Source organism: Salvelinus fontinalis, chromosome 40, assembly GCF_029448725.1.
Source record: "Salvelinus fontinalis isolate EN_2023a chromosome 40, ASM2944872v1, whole genome shotgun sequence".
In the NCBI taxonomy this organism is placed as follows: domain Eukaryota; kingdom Metazoa; phylum Chordata; class Actinopteri; order Salmoniformes; family Salmonidae; genus Salvelinus; species Salvelinus fontinalis.
Genome location: NC_074704.1, coordinates 11,393,409 through 11,413,164, shown reverse-complemented (window position 1 = coordinate 11,413,164; position 19,756 = coordinate 11,393,409). Strand labels below are relative to the sequence as shown.

Below are 19,756 nucleotides of genomic sequence, written 5' to 3'. Positions count from 1 at the left end.
TTTGACAATGTAAGTAATAATGAACTTGCCATGTCAATAAAGTCAATTGAATTGAGAGAGCGAGTAAAAGGAGAGAGAGAGTAAAAGAGAGAAAGTAAAAAGGAAAGAGAGAGAGAAAAAGGAGAGAGAGAGAGAGATAAAGGAGAGAGAAAAGAGGGAAGAAAGAAAGAGGATAGAGGGAAAAGGGAGAAAAAGAGAGAGACAAAAAGGGAGGAGCGAGAGAGAGAAAAAGGGGAGAGACAGAAAGAGTCAAAAAGGAGATATAAAGAGAAGAGACAGAGAGGAAGTGAGAAAGTAAAAGGGGAGAGAGCGAGAGAGTAAAAGGAGAGAGAGAGAGAGAAAGTAAAAAGGAGAGAGAGCGAGTAAAAGAGGAGAGGGAAAAAGGAGAGAAAGAAAATCAGAAGGGCGCGAGAGAGAAAAAGAAGGGGGAGAGAAACAAAAAGGGAGGAGAGCTAAAGAGAGAGGAAGTGAGAGAGAAAAAGGAGAGAGAGAAAGCGAGAGAGAGAGAAACCCTAACATGGGGATTTTAAAACCTTATGTGAAAATGTGCTATTTGGTAAGAAAGAAAGTGATCAATGATCAACTGTAAAAACTGTTGTTTTGTGACATTTTGACTTTAGTTATAGATGTAGAGACAATAAATTCATTATTTTAAGGAATGATTCTAGACTAAAATGTAGTGTAATAAGCTCAGCGTTTTCTGAATTAGAGCTTTTGGACTCCTTCCTCTGCTGGTTTGAGTTGCTTTTCCCCTGGTCTTTGTTCCTCACCCTTCCCCCGCTCTCTGCAACATGGCCCGGCCAAAGATACTTATAACTAACTCCCCATTTAGTAGCGAGATAAGCAGAATAGAGCGACACAGAAGAGTAGTAGAGAAGGAGAACGAGAGAAACAGCAGAGGAGAGGGAAACGGTAAAGAGAGCGATAGAGAACTAAAGATTCATATGTGGCCTGGCCGTGGTTGGAAGGTGACTGTTTCAGCTTTCATGTTGACACATTGCCAGTGTGGTTCAATAAGAGTTTTTTTAACTGGTGGTGGGGGGAGAGAGAAAAGGGAGAAGAGACAGAAGGGGGAGAGGGAGAATGAGAAAAGAGGATATGGGGGACGCTACATGGCCACCAGATGGAGGAATTGGAACAAAATTAGCATCCATCTGGTGGCCACATAGCGCTATTGCATACATTGGCTTTAATTTTTAAAATACCCAATACGAAATTGACTTCATGTTAATTTTGTTCCCATACCTCCATCTGGTGGCCACATAGCGCTATTGCATCCATTGGCTTTATCACTGACTGTCAGCCCTCTTTTTCTCTCGCTCTCTCCTTTTTTCTCAATCCCCCTTTCGCTCTCTCATTTTTGTCTCTTTTCTCTCCTCATTCTTCCCCTTTTTCTTAAACTCTCTCCCCTTTCTCTTTTTGTCTCTCTCCTTATTGAACCAAAGGGGAGAATGAGGAGAGAAAATAAAGAAAAGGGGGAGAGAGACAAGAGGAGAGAGAGATAAAGGGGAGAATGAGAAAAGAAAAATGGGGTGAGAGAGAAATAAATGGGGAGGGATCGCGAAAGGGGAGGGAGAGCAAGAGAAAAAGAGGAAGGAGAGAAAAGGGGGGAGAAAGACAAAAAGGGAGTGAGAGCGAAAGGGGAGTGAATGAGAGAAAAAGGGTGAGACAAAAAAGGGGGAGAATGAGGAGAGAAAGAGAGAAGGGAGCGAGTGAAAGGGGAGAGAGAGAAAAGGGGTAGAATGAGGAGAGAAGTGGGAGAGCGAGACAAATGAGAGAGAAAAGGGGAGAGGGTGAGCGAAAGGGGGAGAGAGAAAAAAGGGAGAATGAGGAGACAATAGATTTATTTATTTTTATCAGAAAAACGAGAGTTCAACTCCTCTCTCATTGCACTATGTTCAGCTCTTGTTCCACAGACTAAGTCCGTGCACCTGGTAATTGAACGGGTTACCATGTGCAAATTCCGGTATGACTCGAAATGGCTTCAGGAGGGTGCTGGAGGTCCATCTGGTATGGCTCTAAATGGCTTCAGGGGGTTGCTGGAGGTCCTTGGCCGGGTAGTGAGGGGAAATAGGAGGAAAAGAATGGGGAAAATATGGGGGACGGGAACATAGGAGGGTCAAATTAGGGCTGTGGAAAATATATGGGGGAATAAATAGCGGGGTGAAATAGGGGAGGGTAAAATTATTTACCTTCCCCTCCCCTATATATTTCCCACTATTTTCCCCTCCCATAATACCCTTCCCCTTACCCCTATTTTACCCTCCCAAATTTCCATTCCCCTCTATATTTTTCCCACTTTATCCCCTCCCCTCTTTTCCCCTCTCCCTATTTGCCATCCCTCAGATTTTTCCCACTATTTTCATTTTTGTCTTCTATCCCTCCCTCTCCCCTTTTCTCTCTCTCTCTCCCCCCTTTTAATCTCTCTCCCCCTCTCTCTTTCCCCCCATGTCATTGGTTTGGCTGACAGTGTCAGTGATAAAGCCAATGGATGCAATAGCGCTACGTGGCCACCAGATGGAGGTATTGGAACAAAATTTACATGAAGTCAATTTCCAATGGGATTTAAAAAATAAGCCAATGGATGCAATAGCGCTACGTGGCCACCAGATGGAGGAATTGGAACAAAATTAACATGAAGTCAATTTCCAATGGGATTTAAAAAATAAGCCAATGGATGCAACAGCGCTACGTGGCCACCAGATGGAGGAATTGGAACAAAATTAACATGAAGTCAATTTCCAATGGGATTTAAAAAATAAGCCAATGGATGCAATAGCGCTACGTGGCCACCAGATGGAGGAATTGGAACAAAATTAGCATCCATCATTTCATTTCATCACTCATTTTTGTCTCTCTTTTCGCTCCTCATTCTCAGTCTCCCCTTTCTCTTTTGTCTCTCTCCTCCCTTTTTATCTTCCCGCGCACCCTTTTTCTCACTCCATTTTCAATCTCTCCCTCCTCATTCTCTCCCTTTTCGCTCTATCTCTCATTCTCCCCCTTTTTCTCAATCCCTCTTTCTTGTTTCTCTCCCCCTCCCTTTTTCAAGCTCTCCCATTCTCCTCTCCCTCCCTTTTTGTCACTCTCCCTTTTTCTCTCGTTCTTTCTCTCCCCCTTTTTATAGTTTCTCTCTCTCCCCCTTCTGTCTCTCCTCTTTTCTCATTCTCCCTCTCCCCCTTCTGTCTCTTCTCCCTTTTCTCTCTCCCCCCACCACCAGTTAAAAAAACTCTTATTGAACCACACTGGCAATGTGTCAACATGAAAGCTGAAACAGTCACCTTCCAACCACGGCCAGGCCACATATGAATCTTTAGTTCTCTATCGCTCTCTTTACCGTTTCCCTCTCCTCTGCTGTTTCTCTCGTTCTCCTTCTCTACTACTCTTCTGTGTCGCTCTATTCTGCTTATCTCGCTACTAAATGGGGAGTTAGTTATAAGTATCTTTGGCCGGGCCATGTTGCAGAGAGCGGGGGAAGGGTGAGGAACAAAGACCAGGGGAAAAGCAACTCAAACCAGCAGAGGAAGGAGTCCAAAAGCTCTAATTCAGAAAACGCTGAGCTTATTACACTACATTTTAGTCTAGAATCATTCCTTAAAATAATGAATTTATTGTCTCTACATCTATAACTAAAGTCAAAATGTCACAAAACAACAGTTTTTACAGTTGATCATTGATCACTTTCTTTCTTACCAAATAGCACATTTTCACATAAGGTTTTAAAATCCCCATGTTAGGGTTTCTCTCTCTCTCGCTTTCTCTCTCTCCTTTTTCTCTCTCACTTCCTCTCTCTTTAGCTCTCCTCCCTTTTTGTTTCTCTCCCCCTTCTTTTTCTCTCTCGCGCCCTTCTGATTTTCTTTCTCTCCTTTTTCCCTCTCCTCTTTTACTCGCTCTCTCCTTTTTACTTTCTCTCTCTCTCTCTCCTTTTACTCTCTCGCTCTCTCCCCTTTTACTTTCTCACTTCCTCTCTGTCTCTTCTCTTTATATCTCCTTTTTGACTCTTTCTGTCTCTCCCCTTTTTCTCTCTCTCGCTCCTCCCTTTTTGTCTCTCTCTTTTTCTCCCTTTTCCCTCTATCCTCTTTCTTTCTTCCCTCTTTTCTCTCTCCTTTATCTCTCTCTCTCTCTCCTTTTTCTCTCTCTCTTTCCTTTTTACTTTCTCTCTTTTACTCTCTCTCTCCTTTTACTCGCTCTCTCAATTCAATTGACTTTATTGACATGGCAAGTTCATTATTACTTACATTGTCAAAGTATACATATCGAAAAATAAAAATATATATGTATATATATACAAAATATATATATATTTATATATAAATAAATGGTGGGACCAACAGCAATAATAATAGTAGTAGTGGACATGGGATTACCATTAACAACAACAATATTAATCAGAACAACAATACATTAAAGCAATGGTAGTAGACCAGTGTCAACATGACTGAGAAGACATATGACCCGGGGCCTGTTACACAAAACTAGGATAAGGGATTAAGCCAGGATATCTTGGTGATCCTGGCTCAATTGATCCGTAATCCGGTTGCACTAAAGATGGATAGGGGGCAGGAGGATATGTTATGGTATAAATTACCATGGAGATTTATTCTGTGGAGCTAGCCTGCTCCAGACCAGGCTAAATTCCAGGATCTATTTAATCTCATTCCTAATGTCAGTCAGCAGTCACCACAAATGGAAACCAATAGTTATTTCACTGCTCACTATACATTGTTATCACGTATAACTAGACCCACTGTCATTATTTAAATGTTTGTGATCATTAATTTCAATGATTTTGGATAAAAAAGAATTTTTAGATGATGTTGCCATCATTAGATAATTTACAGTTTCCCATAGACTATAAGGCTATATATAAAATGATAGAATATTAGGGCCACAGAGGGGAAAAAAACACAAGTAATAATATTGTAACCAGTTGTTTTAAAGGAGGACAGTTGTTAAAATGACAGATGTGGGGCATTTCGTGAAATTGTACTTCAGTATGGTTTCATAAACAAAGACATGCTGATGTGCCAGAATATTAAGTATCACATTGTCATAAGTATCAAAACTGTAAAAACAATATGTAGCTTTTCTGCAGAAAGAACCAGCCTCAAATTTATGACTTTATCCTTTTTCTTCAGTGTGGCCCTAGTACTCTGTCATATAAACAAATACACATTCCATATGAATATAAAAACACAATGTGTAACATTATGTTCCTTTATTGAATAAGGACAAAACAAAGCAGGTAAACCATCAGCTCCTTTCGAAACTGAAGTCACAGTGACTCTACAAGATGGAAAGCACAGAATCCAAGCATATTATACAAAATGATACATACACATTCAAAGGTCTGTATATAACACACCCTGCATGTCTGCACACTAAAATAAATGCAGGACAAATCCATACACATCAACTGAACAGACAAATGAATGGATGCAGTAGCCTCCCTGCAGCCTTGTATTACACACAGTATACCGCACAAACATCATAAGAGGCCAAATTCGTAAAAAAACGAACCCAAAAAAAAAAACCAAATTCCTCTGCCACCGCAGGACATATTTAACCAAAATTGAAAGCACACATACTAACTAAAATAATTCAACACATATTGGTCCCTCAGCAGCCGACCACTGTCGTCATCAGGGAAGATTGACGGATTGTCCCAGTCCATGGCTGGTGGCACTCTGGGGGCCCTCTCCTTCCTCAGGCAGGCCACATTGTGGAGGACAGCACAAGCCACAATAATATCACATGCCCTAACAGGGCTGACCCTTAATTTGTGAAGGCAGTGAAAGCGTGCCTTCAGGAGGCCAAAGGTCATTTCAACTCTGGCCCTGGTCCTGGCATGGGCATGGTTGTAGGCCTGCTGTGCTTCCTGGGGGTCTGTGAAAGGTGTCAGGAGAAAAGGCTGGCAGCCATACCCCCTGTCTCCCAGCAACACACCAGAGAATTCACCTGTCAACACAAAATCTCATCATTACTACCTCATAAACACAGTGATATTCTTGACACAGCCATGATGGTTATAAATAGGGGTTGTGTGGCTTACCTTGTGATAGATTTCAGAGGCCCGAAAGATTCTGGAGTCATGGACTGAGCCAGGCCATTTTGCCACAACATTGCTGATCACACAGTCAGCATTGCAGACCATCTGAAATCATAAGATGAGGAATATTACACCAATCAATGCACATCACTGGCAATGCAGAGTGTTCGTCAATGGACAATATCAAAAAGTTATGTTCACCTGAACATTAATGCTGTGAAAGGATTTCCTATTCACAAAATCAGCCTCATGGGCACCTGAGGGGGCTTTTATCCTTATGTGTGTGCAGTCCACTGCACCAATGACATTGGGGAAACCTGTCACACAAAGTAATGAGTATCCTACTATGTGTTAACAGTTGTCCTGTAATTTGTAGATCCTCTTACCTGCAATCCTATAGAACTCCTCTTTGATGTCACAGAGTCTTCTGTGGCCAGGGAAGGAGATGAAGACATCTGCTAATGCTTTGATAGCCAGACACACACTCCTTATTGTGCGGCAAATTGTGGCCTTGTTCAGCTGTTCTGCATCCCCCACTGAGTACAGGAAGGCTCCACTAGCAAAAAAGCGCAAGGCCACACAAACCATTTGCTCCACACTCAGTGCATGGCTCCGTGCAGTGCGGTGCTTAATCCTGGGACCCAGTAGTCTGCATAGATACCTGATGCCATCTGCAGAAAACCTGTATCTTTCATATAGATGGTCATCAGGGAAGGCCAGTGGGTCCAACCGGTCCCTGAAGACCCTTTCTCGCCTGAAGGCTCTCCTCAGCACAAGTGCTTCTTCATCCACCACATCTCGCACGAATGGGCATGCCATTGTCAGAGCAGAAAGGAACACACAATTTTGGGCCTTCATATAGGCTAGTGGCCACACCTGGTGCTGGGGGGGTGGGCAAAAGAGGGCGATGCCTTATAACGATGACTTGGTTGTACTGATTGCTGGGAAAATAAAAAAAACCTTAGAAAGATGCCACCGTCCTGTGTGCTCACAATAAGAGCTCATATGTCATGGCTCACTTGACTTTACGAGAATATACCAAATTTTTATTTTGAGCTGTGTCATCTTCTTGGAGCTGGGGGAGGAAAGAAAAATAATGATTAATACATTTGTGTTACAGTTAGCATACAGTGTACATTGAAGGCATATCTCACCTCCCTCTCAAGTTTTTTTATTTCAAGGTCCAGTTTCCTAATTGTCCTCTTTTTTATTTCAGACTCCAGTGCAAGATTTTCCATCTTTTTCTTCTTGTACTGAATGTCTATGTCTGCCAGTTCTATTTGGCGCCGGAGGTGGTTGCCATACAACTTTCTGATAGCTTGTGAGCTCTGTGAACACAATACAATTAGCGCAGCTGGAATTTGGCAGGATGTGGTGTCCTTTTATTAATACGCACTATGTTGCCAGGCTGGTTTTCCCACTGTATAGCATCTGGGTCCTGTAAAAGAAATTAGATTTTTTGATTTTGATGAGGACTCCTCACCATTGTAGAGTAAATAGTACTTTCACAGTCTTAACATGATACCTCATGCCTTCTGGAATCCAGAGAGATGGTCTCCTCCTCATCATCGTCTCCTGTGCTGTTGCTGCTGCACTGGGGCCTTCACCCTATCACATTTAATCGGATTCATATTGAAGCTAGTAGACAAGACATGCCAGGCCTACAGTATGCCTTTGATGGAGTACTCACTGGATCAGCATCGTCTGGTGCTTGTGCTGGTGGCTCTAACAGGAACAGTGCTGCCAGACACTGCAAGGCAATAGGTAAACCAAAGTCAGACAGTCCAAATTGATTCAATATGAATGTGGTTGTATCCCATGTAGAGATGGAAGGACATACCTTGAATGAAGTGGGTGGCATCTTGGGAGGAACCTATGCTCGTCTCTTTCCCCCCAGGGATCCCCTCTAAGACGGGCCTGCCTTTATTTAGCTCCAAGGCCATGTCCTCTGCTGGGGTAAGGTCAGCCTTTGGTGACCCACCACCCGTGCCTTGTCTGTGGGTATTCTTTTTCACTGCTAAAACAGTACAGACAATGTGTGAGCAGGCACCTTCTGGGTACAATATATGCTTGTGCTTTGTTAAATATTAGTCAGGGACCATACCATTCTGCAGAATGTTCTTGTATTTGATTTTGACCTGTTGCCATGTCCGTTTTGGCCCGTTCATGTTTCATCTACACACACACACACACACACACACACATTTAATGGAGTCACACTGCAAAAAATTACTTGGTATTTTTGTCTTGTTTTCAGTAAAAATATCAAAAAATGTATCATAGCTTTATACAGTGTGATGGAGTTACTTTACACAATTTCACTCATATCTGCAGTGCATTTCAATTAAAAATTTAACCGTTTCATAATTACAGTACAACTGCATTTTTGGAGATGTGAATTAAATATTTGAATTGTAATTGTGATGTTTCAGCGGAGCGGTGACTGTGTAATTGTGCACTACTTACACATTCAGGCGGTCTGCAATACTTTGCCACGCTTTTTCTCTTTGCTTTATCACTGTGGCGGTGTTGCCTTTCTTCTTAATTATATCTTTTACCTCCTCGTATGCCTCCATGAGGATTTGTGCTTCCGACGGGGAAAAGTACACGGCTCTAGTTGCCATGGTAAATCAGTTAATCTGTGATCTGTGGCGGGGTCTATTTGAGTGAGCCGTGAGCGCGCACCTATCCAGGATTGGTTTCACCTGGCTTAATGAATCCGTGTCTGCTCATCCTGGCTTGGTCTTTGTGCAACCAATTAAGCCTGGACGCACATGTTTTGGCTTCATTGAGCTCAGCTGAGTCATTTATCCCGGATGTCTTAATTCTACTTTTGTGCAACAGGCCCCTGGTATGAAAGACAAAACAAAACTAAGCTAAATGGGAAATATTATCAACATTACTTTGCACTTTTCACTGGCTGTCCCTCAGGTTGTGGCAGGAGGACACATATTTGACTGCCAAAATTGCACATTTTGGCTTTTCACCCAATAAATATTTGATTTTTTCTTAATCTTTTATAGTTTCAAATTCTTTGTATTGAATTATCATTTTGGGAAAGAAATATGCTCTTAGGTCTGAGTATTTGTCACAGTGTAATAGGAAATGCACCTCTGTCTCTACCTCTCCCCTGGAGCAGAGTGAGCACAGCCTGTCCTCTCTGGGCAGCCAGGTTTGTCTGTGACGACCGGTCTCTATAGCCAGACTGTGCTCACTGAGTCTGTACCTAGTCAATGTTTTCCTCAGTTTTCTATCAGTCACAGTGGTCAGATAGTACATGGTGGCAGACTGTCTGTTTAGAGCCAAATAGCATTGAAGTTTACTTTGATTTTTTGTGGTGTCTTTCCAATAGGTGATATATTTTTCTTTTTGTTTTGTGATGATTTGGTTGGGCCAGATTTTCTGAGGGCTGTCCCGAGGCTCTATGGGGTTGGTTTGGGTTGGTGAACTGAGCCTCAGAACCAGCTGGCTGAGGGGACTCTTCTCTGGTTTCATCTCTTGACATTGTAGAGCTGTGTGATGGAATGTTTTAGGGTCACTTGTTTTTAGATGGTTGTAAAATTTGATGGCTCTTTTTTCTATTCGAATGAGGAGGGGTTATTGGCCCAATTCTACCCTACATGCGTTAATTGGAGTTTTTCTTTGTACTTGCAATACAGTCTTGCAAAACTCTGCATGCAATATTTCAATTGGCTGTTTGTCCCATTTAGTAAATTCATTATTAGAGAGTGGACCCCATACTTCACTGCCATATAGAGCAATTGGTTCTATAACTGATTGAATTTTTTTTAGCCAGATTCTAATTGGAATTTCAATTCTGATGTTCCTTTTAATGGCATAGAATGCTCTTCTTGCTTTGTCTCTCAGCTCATTCACAGCCATGTGAAAGCTACCTGTGTTGCTGATATTTAGTCCTAGATATGTGTAGTTTTTGGTGTGTTCTAATAGAACTGTGTCCAAATAGAATTTATATTTGTCATCCTTATTTCCGGACCTTTTTTGGAATATCATTATATTTGGGTTTTTTAGGTTAACGGTCAGAGCCCAGGTCTGACAGAACCTGTGAAGACGATCTAGGTGCTGCTGTAACCCCTATTTAGTGGGAGACAGCAGCACCAGGTCACCTGCGTACAGCAGACACTTGATTTCAGTGTTGTGTAGGGTGATACCAGGTGCTGCCGATTCTTCTAATGTTTTTGCCAATTCATTAATGTAGATGTTAAATAATGTTGGACTTATTGGGCAGCCCTGTTTCACTCCACGCCCCTGAGAGAAGAAGTCTGTTTGCTTGTTGCCAATTTTAACCGCATATTTGTTTATAGTGTACATTGATTTAATAAAATCATATGTTTTCCCTCCAATACCACTTTCTATTAGTTTATAAAAAAAAGACCTTTGTGCCAAATTTAATCAAATGCTTTCTTGAAATCTACAAAACACGAGTAGATTTTGCCTTTGTTTTGGTTAACTTGTTTATCAATTAGAGTGTGGAGGGTGTAAATGTGGTCTGTTGTACGATAATTTTTTAGAAATCCAATCTGGCTTCCGCTCAGGACGTTGTGTTCGTCAAGGAAATTATGTAGTCTCTCTCTCTCTCCTTTCTCTCTCTCTCTCTCTTTGGTTTGGCTGACTTCACTGTATACCAAATAGCACATTTTCACATAAGGTAGACGATTTTAAAATCCCCATGTTAGGGTTTCTCTCTCTCGTTATCTCTCCTTTTTGACTCTTTCTGTCTCTCCCCCCCTTTTTTCTCTCTCTAATGCGCCCTTCTTATTTTCTTTCTCCCTCGCTTCCCTTTTCCCTCTATCTTTTTACTCTCTCTCCCCTTTTACTTTCTCACTTCCTCTCTGTCTCTTCTCTTTATATCTCCATTATGACTCTTTCTCTCTCCCCCTTCTTTATGTCTCTCTTTTTCCCTTTATCCTTTCTTTCTTCCCTCTTTTCTCATGTTAGGGTTTCTCTCTCGTAGGCTTCACATTTCCTGCTACGTCTGTGTGTGAGGACCTTTTGTGAATGCAGCCCCAGAGCGTGTCGGGTTTCAGTGAGTGGGTGGAGTTTTGTGGGAGGGCTTTTGCTACGTGTCGTTATGTTCTACCCTATCAACGTCCTAGATGGGACAGTGTACTCGCATATCACCCAGCATACATTGCAACTCTCTGAGGCAGAGGCTAGAACATTACAACACACAAGGTGGCCATTATTATCTCTACCAGGTTCATGTCTATACAATATCCTGTGGAAATCTTCTCAGGGTGGTTGTTGAGCCTCTGAAGGTCTGTTTGACCCCAACCAGGACCCGAAACGTCAGGGGGGTTGTGCTCTATATATGAGGGCCTCTCCTATGTCTGTATTGTGCTCGCTTCGGCAGCACATATACTAAAATTGGAACGATACAGAGAAGATTAGCATGGCCCCTGCGCAAGGATGACACGCAAATTCGTGAAGCGTTCCTTATTTTGACCCCTTTTACCCCTATATATAATGTTTTGGGGGGGCCATCCATCTTCCTCCTATTATTACCCATAAATTAAAAAAAAATTTTTTTTAAATCCCATTGGAAATTGTCCGATAATGGCAGTGACTTCATGTTAATTTTGTTCCAATTCCTCCATCTGGTGGCCACATAGCGCTATTGCGTCCATAGAAAGAGAAAAAGGGAGCGAAAGAGCGAGAGAAAACAGACTGGGGAGAGAGGGAAAAAAGGCGGAGAGAATAGAGAGACAGAAAGAAAAAGAGGGTAGGGAGAAAAAGAGGAGAGGGGAAAAAGAGATAGGGAGAAAGAGTAAAAGAGAGACAATGCAAAGAGAAACAGAGAGAGCAAAAGGGAGACGGGAGCGAGAGAGAAAGAAGGGCGAGAGAGTAAGGGGAGAGAGTAAAAGAGGAGAGAGTAAAAGAGGAGCGAGAGAGTAAAAGAGGAGAGAGAGTAAAAGAGGAGCGAGAGAGAGTAAAAGAGGAGCGAGAGAGTAAGAGAGAGAGAGAGTAAAAGAGGAGCGAGAAAGAGTAAAAGAGGAGCGAGAGAGAGTAAAAGAGGAGCGAGAGAGTAAGAGAGAGAGAGAGTAAGAGAGAGTAAGAGAGAGAGAAAGTAAGAGAGAGTAAGAGAGAGAGAAAGAGAGAGAGAGAGAGAGTATGGGAAGGAGTTAGTGCATCTCTGTCGAGCCTTAGGCCTGTACATGCTTAATGGTAGAATCAGAGGGGACTCTTTAGGTCAGTTTACTTACTGCTCAGCTCTTGGGACAAGTGTAGTCGATTATGCCATCACGGACATTGACCCCTCCTCCATTAGTGCATTCACTGTCAGACCACAGACACTATTGTCAGATCACAGTCAGATCAACGTGTTTTTGAAGAAATTAACCGGCAATATTCATTCAAAAAAACTGCCCAATAAACTCTACAACATAAACCAATCGTACAGATGGGCTCCAAACAGTGCAGAGAGATTCATTGAAACATTGAACTCAAATGAAATGATGAACTCTATACAGTTTTTCAATAACTCACAATACCAAAACAATAAAGATGGTGTCAATTCGGCTACTCTAAACATCAACTGAGTATTCCAAAAAGCAGCATCGAAAGCAAATTTGAGAAAACCAAAGAAATGCAACATCAGAAACAAAAAACAAAATGTTTCTGACAAATGGTTTGATAATGAATGTAAAACAATTAGAAAACACCTAAGACAAATGTCAAACAAAAAACATAAGCAGCAAAACAACCCAGAGCTACGATATGAATACTTGGAAACTCTGAAACAGTATAAACATACACTGAAACGCAAGAAACTGAATTATACCAACAAGACACTTGATGAAATTGAAAACGCAATTGACCAAAATCAGTTCTGGGACATGTGGAACAATTTAAGCACAACAAAGCCACAAGATTTAGCCATACAAGATGTAGGAATTTGGAAAACTTATTTTGATAATCTATACAAAAACATCCCACAAAAAGACTTAAAACAGAACCAATTAGAAATTAAAGAAAAATTGAACATCCTTGAATCAGTCATTAAAAACAACCAAAATCCATTAGATTACCCAATAACCCTACAAGAACTAAATGAAAAGCTCAAATCTATTAAATCAAAGAAGGCTTGTGGTCTAGACAACATCAGAAATGAAATGCTGAAAAACAGCACACCTGAGTTGCAAAATGCTGTGCTTAAATTGTTCAACATGGTTTTAACTTCTGGCTGCTTCCCTGATGTCTGGAACCAGGGGCTCATCTCCCCTATCCACAAAAGTGGAGACAAATCAGACCCCAATAATTACAGGGGAATTTGTGTAAACAGTAACTTGGGAAAGGTTTTCTGTAGCATTTTGAATTCAAGAATTCAAACCTTTCTTCAAGAAAAAAAATGTAATAACTAAATGTCAAATTGGCTTTCTCCCTAACCATCGCACTACTGACCATATATACACCTTACACACACTAATTAATAAACACGTCCACCCAAAAAAAAGAGGGCAAAATCTTTGCTTGCTTTATTGACTTTAAAAAAGCATTTGATTCTATTTGGCACGAAGGGCTATTCTACAAAATTCTCCAAAGTGGGCTTGGTGGTAAGGTGTATGACTTAATAAAATGTATGTACACAGAAAACAAGTGTGCAATAAAAATCAAAAACCAAAGAACAGAATTCTTTTCACAATGTCGAGGTGTGAGACAAGGCTGTAGTTTGAGTCCAAATCTTTTCAACATTTATATCAATGAATTAGCAGACATGTTGGACAATTCTCCAGCCCCAGGACTCACACTATTTGACACAGAGGTGAAATACCTGCTATATGCTGATGACTTGGTACTTCTATCACCAACCAAAGAAGGTCTTCAACAGAACATTAATATTCTAGAGCAATATTGCCATAATTGGGCCCTGGCAGTAAATTTCCCAAAAACTAAAATCATGATTTTCCAAAAACAAAACAGATGTCAGAAACACAAATATAAATTCACCCTGAACAACACCATCATTGAACACACAAAAAATTACACCTACCTTGGTCTGACCATATCTGCATCGGGAAACTTTAATAGGGCAGTGAATGCACTCAAAGAAAAAGCCCGCAGAGCATTGTATGCAATAAAAATGAAATTATTCAAAATCAACATCCCAATTAGAATTTGGACCAAAATATTTGACAGTGTAATCCTACCAATAGCTCTTTACGGAAGTGAGGTTTGGGGGCCACTCAATAAACTGGACTTTAAAATGTGGGACAAACATCCAATTGAAGCCCTACATGCAGAATTCTGTCGGAAAATCCTACAAGTCCAGAGAAATACACCAACTAATGCATGTAGGGCAGAATTGGGCCGCTTTCCAGTAATAATGAAAATACAGAAAAGATCATTAAAATTTTGGCTACATCTAAATTCAAGTCCAAATTCGAGTCTGCAATTTAAAGCACTTCAAACCCAAGAGCTGAGCCCAGAAACGAGCCCTCTCAAGTCAGCTGGTGTTGGACCTCACCAACCAAGCTGACACCAGCACTGCTTCAAAAGAAAGAATTCCAATAAACAAAATCATGAACCAATCAAAGGACTCATATATACAACATTGGAAAAACGAAACAAAATCCCAAAGCCGACTAAATTGCTATCTGACCCTAAACAGAGAATATGAATTGGCTGAATATCTCTACTCTGTCAGAGATACGAAGCAGAGACAGATCCTTACCAAGTACAGGCTGAGTGACCACCGATTGGCAATAGAAACCGGCAGACATAAAAAGACATGGCTACCCAAAGAGGAGCGTGTATGTGATCACTGCACGACAGGGGATGTAGAAACAGAGATGCACTTTCTCCTTTACTGTGATAAATATTCCTCACCAAGAGATTCATTATTCACAGAAATGTCTACATTTATTCCAAATTTTAACTTATTAAACCCAGAGGAAAAACTAAAAATACTCATGGGCGAAGGAGCAATGGCTCCTCTTGCAGCCAAATATGTATTTGCCTGCCATAGCCTGAGACACTGAATAATAACATCTGCATAGTAAGCAGCACTTATGACTGTTATTGTTATTACTGTTATTGTTATTACTATTATTATTGTTGTTTATCATTCCAAGTAGTAATGGTATGGGTGGTAATGGTAATGATAGCAGTTTAATGATGGTGGTGGTGGTAGTAGTGGTAATGATGATAGTAGTTGTAGTACCAATGTAATGGTGAAGATGACCGTTATTTAGTTATAAGTTAGTTATAGTTTCATTTTTTTATTACATTATTGACTGTTACCATTTTATTGTTACTATTTTTATATTTAATTTTGTATTATTAATTACTGCCATTCTATATTATTATTTGTCATTGTTTATAATTTTATTACAATGTATATTGTATACATTGTGTCAATATTGCCAAAGCAACAATGTTTTTCATGCCAATAAAGCAGCTTGAATTTGAAAAAAAAATTGAGTAAGAGGAGAGAGAGAGTAAAAGAGGAGAGAGAGAGTAAAAGAGGAGAGAGAAAAAGAGGAGAGAGAGAGAGTAAAAGGAGAGAGAGTAAGGGGAGAGAGTGAAAGAGTAAAAGAGTGAGATAAAAAAAAGAGAGAATGAGAGGGGGAGAGAGTAAAAAGAGAGAGTAAAAGAGGAGAGAGAAAGAGGAGAGGAAAAAAGGAGATATAGAAAGAAAGGAGAGAGTAAAAGAGGAGAGAGTAAAAGAAGAGACAAAGGGAACAGAGAAAAAGGATAGAGGGAAAAGGGCGCGAGAGAAAATGGAGAGAAAGAAAATAAGGGGCGCAAGAGAAAAGGGGAGCGAGAGAGAAAATGGAGAAGAGAGTAAAAGGAGAGAGAGTAAAAGAAAAAGAGAAAAAAGTAGAGGGGAGAGAGAAAAAAGGGGGGAGAGAAACAAAAAGGGGGGAGAAAAACAAAAAGGGAGGAGCGAGAGAAAGGGAGAGAGAGAGTAAAAGGGGAGAGAGAGAGAAATTAGAGAGAGAGTATGGGAAGAGAGAGAGAAAAAAATAGAGAGAAAAAAGGAGGGAGACAAAGGGAAATGGAGGACCGAGAGAGAGAAAAGGGAGAGGAAGGGAGAAACAAAGGAAAGAGAAAAAAAGGGCACGAGAGAGAAGGGCAGAGAGAAACAAAAAGGGAGGAGCAAAAGAGAAAAAGAGGGAAGAGAGACAAACGGAGAAACAAAAAGGGAGGGGGAAAAAGGGAGGAGCGAGAGATAACGGGAGAGAGAGAAAAAGGGGAGAGAGAGAGAGAGGAGAGAAAGAGAGATCGAGAGAAAAAGGGGAGAGAGTAAAAGGAAGAGAGTAAAAGGGAGAGAGAAAAAGGGGAGAGTAAAAAGAGGAGAGAAAAGAGACAAATGAAGAGAGTAAAAGGGGAGAGAGAGAGTAAAAGGGAGCGAGAGAGAAAAAGGGGAGAGTAAAAAGAGGAGAGAAAAGAGACAAAGGAAGGAGACAGAAAAAAGAGAAAAAGAGGGAAGAGAGAAAAAGAGGGTGGAGGGAAAAAGGGGAGCGAGAGAGAGAGTAAAAGGGGAGAGAGAGAAAAAGGGGAGAGTAAAAGGAGGAGAGAAAAGAGACAAAGGAAGAGAGTAAAAGGGGAGAGAGAGAGTAAAAGGGGAGTAAAAAGAGGAGAAAAGAGACAAAGGAAGGAGACAGAAAAAAGAGAAAAAGAGGGAAGAGAAAAAGAGGGTGGAGGGAAAAAGGGGAGCGAGAGAGAGAGTAAAAGGGGAGAGAGAGAAAAAGGGGAGAGTAAAAGGAGGAGAGAAAAGAGACAAAGGAAGAGAGTAAAAGGGAGCGAGAGAGAAAAAGGGGAGTAAAAAGAGGAGAAAAGAGACAAAGGAAGGAGACAGAAAAAAGAGAAAAAGAGGGAAGAGAGAAAAAGAGGGTGGAGGGAAAAAGGGGAGCGAGAGAGAGTAAAAGGGGAGAGAGAGAGAGTAAAAGGGGAGAGAGAGAGAGAGTAAAAGGGGAGAGAGAGAGAGTAAAAGGGGAGAGACAAAGTGAGAGAGAAAATGGAGAAAAGAGAGAGAGCAAGAAAGAGAGAAAAAGGGAGAGCAAGAAAAAGGGAGAGCGATTGAGAAAAAGCGAGAGAAGGGCGCGAGAGAGAAAAAAAGGAGAGGAAGGGAGAGAGCCAAAAAGGAGAGAAAAAGAAGGGGGAGAAAGAAAAAAAGAAGTGAATATCACTTATTATAAAAGAGATCATTAACTATCAGCTCTTGGAATATCCAGTGCCTATACACTTCACATTTTGGTTATAAAACAACACATCCAGAATTGATTAAAAACATCAAGGGACAGGACATCATAATCCTACTGGAAACATGGTGTCGTGGAGACAGATATTCATTGTCCCTCAGGCTATCGAGAAAGTTTACTACCATCAATCAAACAGTGCAGAGAGATTCATTGAACTCTACACAGTTCTTCAATAACTCTATACCAAAACAATACCAAAACAATAAAGAAGGTGTCAATTCGGCTACTCAAAACATCCATTGCATATTCCAAAAAGCAGCATTAAAAGCAAATTTGAGAAAACCAAAGAAATGCAACATCAGAAACAAAAAACAAAATGTTTCTGAAAAATGGTTTGACAATGAATGTAAAACAATTAGAAAACAACCCAGAGCTACGGTGTGAAAATTGTGAAACTCTGAAGCCGTAGAAACATACACTGAAACACATCGAATTATACCAACAAGACACTTGACAACGCAATTACAATTAAACAAAATCAGTTCTGAAACACGTGGAACAATTTTAGCACGACAAAGCCACAAGATTTAGCCATACAAGATGAAGGAATTTGGAATACGTATTTTGATAATCTTTACAAAAACATCCCACAAAAAGACAACAGAAACAATTAGAAATGAAAGAAAATTTGAACATCCTTGAATCAGTCATTAAAACCAACCAAAATCCATTAAAAATGGCCCACTAACCCAACAAGAACTAAATGAAAAGCTCAAATCTATAAAATCTTGTGGTCTAGATAACATCAGAAATGAAATGCTGAAAAACAGCACACCTGAGTTGCAAAACGCTGTGCTTAAAATTGTTCAATATGGTATTAACTTTTCCCCTGTCCACAAGAGTGGAGACAAATCAGACCCCAATAATTACAGGGGAATGTGCATAAACAACAACTTGGGAAAGGTTTTCTATAGCATTTTGAATTCAAACCTTTCAAGAAAAAAATGTAATTCAGTAAATGTCAAATTGGATTTCTCCACAACCGTCACACTACTGACCATATATACATCTCACACACTAATTAATAAACATGTCCACCTGTAATGAATATGATGGGAGACAAAGTGCTGGTTTCAAGCGCAGGGCGCAGCAGGAGACCACAGGAGGATGCAGGTAGCAGGGTCCAGAGACAGGCAGAAGGTCATACACAGGAGGAGGCAGGTAGCAGGGTCCAGAGACAGGCAGAAGGTCATACACAGGAGGAGGCAGGTAGCAGGGTCCAGAGACAGGCAGAAGGTCATACACAGGAGGAGGCAGGTAGCAGGGTCCAGAGACAGGCAGAAGGTCATACACAGGAGGAGGCAGGTAGCAGGGTCCAGAGACAGGCAGAAGGTCATACACAGGAGGAGGCAGGTAGCAGGGTCCAGAGACAGGCAGAAGGTCATACACAGGAGGATGCAGGTAACTGGGTCCAGGGACAGGCAGAAGGGCATACACAGGGAATCCAAAAAGGTAACAGTACAGACAGGGGAAAAGGCTAATAACATAGTCCGGGAGATCAGGAAAGAGGTGGATGACAGGAAATCTGGCAAAAGTACAGGCAGGGAATAGGCAAAAAAAACATCAGTGGGGATGGCCAAAAACTACGATACACGGGAGGACTAATATGGAAATAAACAAAGCTCTGAATAGAACGTGGACAAAAACAAACAATACCTCACAATGAACTGAACTAAATAGTGTGTGGGAATGACATACAGGTGTGTGAACAGGTGATCAGAATTCAGGTGATTGGGAACTTGAGTGAGCTGTGTTCAGGGGATCAATGTGTTTGAGAGTGTAAGCTGGAAAGTGGAATGCAAAGTGAGCTGCATTCAGGGCATCTGTGTTTGAGAGTGTGAGTTGGAAGCAGACGTTACAGTACCCCCCCACCAGATAGAGAATGGGACTACCCAGGCACTTGGATTCAAGGAGGGCTTGGACGGAATAAGCCGGTGCACAACTGGAGGATGGACAGGGCTGTAACTCACAGGCTTGAGAAGGGACACGTGGAAGGATGAGGAGATCCGGTAATGGCGGGGCAACTGGAGACGGTAGGTGACAGGATTGATGCGGTGTGTTATTTTTGAAGGGACCAATGAACCGGAGACATGGATGGACGGACGAATCCCTTGTCGAGGGCCTCTTCTATATAGGTGTTCATAGCCTCATTCTCTGGGATGGACAAGGGGTAGATCCGACCCTGAGGGGGAGATACCCCAGGAAGGAGGTCAATCGCACAGTCCTCCGGGCGATGAGGAGGCAGAATGGACGCCTTTTTCTTGCTGAAGACGCACGGGAACTGGGCATATACAGGAATCGGAAGGCTGTTGGGTAGGTGGTTACTCTCTCCACAATAGAGGAACAGGTTCACACGTAACCTCCGATGTCTCTCGGCAGGCGTGAGAGGGGCGCCGCCAAGTTACATGGGTTCGTAGCTATTAGACCGTGATGGACGAGAGAAGGGCGTGGAAGACTCGCAGGCCATGGGCGACTATATAGGTCTGAG

The 19,756-nt window shown here is 41.5% G+C and overlaps 1 protein-coding gene and 1 non-coding gene across 4 annotated transcripts; one reads left to right on the top strand and one right to left on the bottom strand.

The window, feature by feature from the left end:
- Window positions 1-4,324: 4,324 nt before the first annotated feature.
- Window positions 4,325-19,352, bottom strand: LOC129839741 (uncharacterized). Of its 3 annotated transcripts, none has more exons than XM_055907350.1 (10): window positions 8,151-19,352; window positions 7,887-8,063; window positions 7,737-7,796; window positions 7,572-7,654; window positions 7,443-7,484; window positions 7,201-7,374; window positions 7,086-7,121; window positions 6,433-6,987; window positions 6,050-6,151; window positions 4,325-5,955 (listed from the first exon to the last, which is right to left on the bottom strand). In XM_055907350.1, exon 1 carries the CDS (start codon window positions 17,213-17,215, stop codon window positions 15,995-15,997), a length of 1,221 nt encoding a protein of 406 aa, XP_055763325.1. In that variant the 5' UTR covers window positions 17,216-19,352; the 3' UTR covers window positions 4,325-5,955; window positions 6,050-6,151; window positions 6,433-6,987; window positions 7,086-7,121; window positions 7,201-7,374; window positions 7,443-7,484; window positions 7,572-7,654; window positions 7,737-7,796; window positions 7,887-8,063; window positions 8,151-15,994. The 3 variants fall into 3 exon arrangements, with proteins under 3 accessions (XP_055763325.1, XP_055763324.1, XP_055763323.1); XM_055907349.1 differs by having other exon boundaries at window positions 6,433-7,121; window positions 8,151-8,221; window positions 8,513-19,352; XM_055907348.1 differs by having other exon boundaries at window positions 6,433-7,121.
- LOC129840044 (U6 spliceosomal RNA) lies at window positions 11,402-11,508 on the top strand. Its single transcript, XR_008757162.1, has one exon. It is a non-coding gene; the product is annotated as a U6 spliceosomal RNA (small nuclear RNA).
- Window positions 19,353-19,756: the final 404 nt, after the last annotated feature.

What these genes read in the sequence shown, in the direction of transcription:
- LOC129839741 (XM_055907348.1), bottom strand. Translation starts at nt 17,215, where the DNA reads ATGATCTCTTTTATAATAAGTGATATTCACTTCTTTTTTTCTTTCTCC.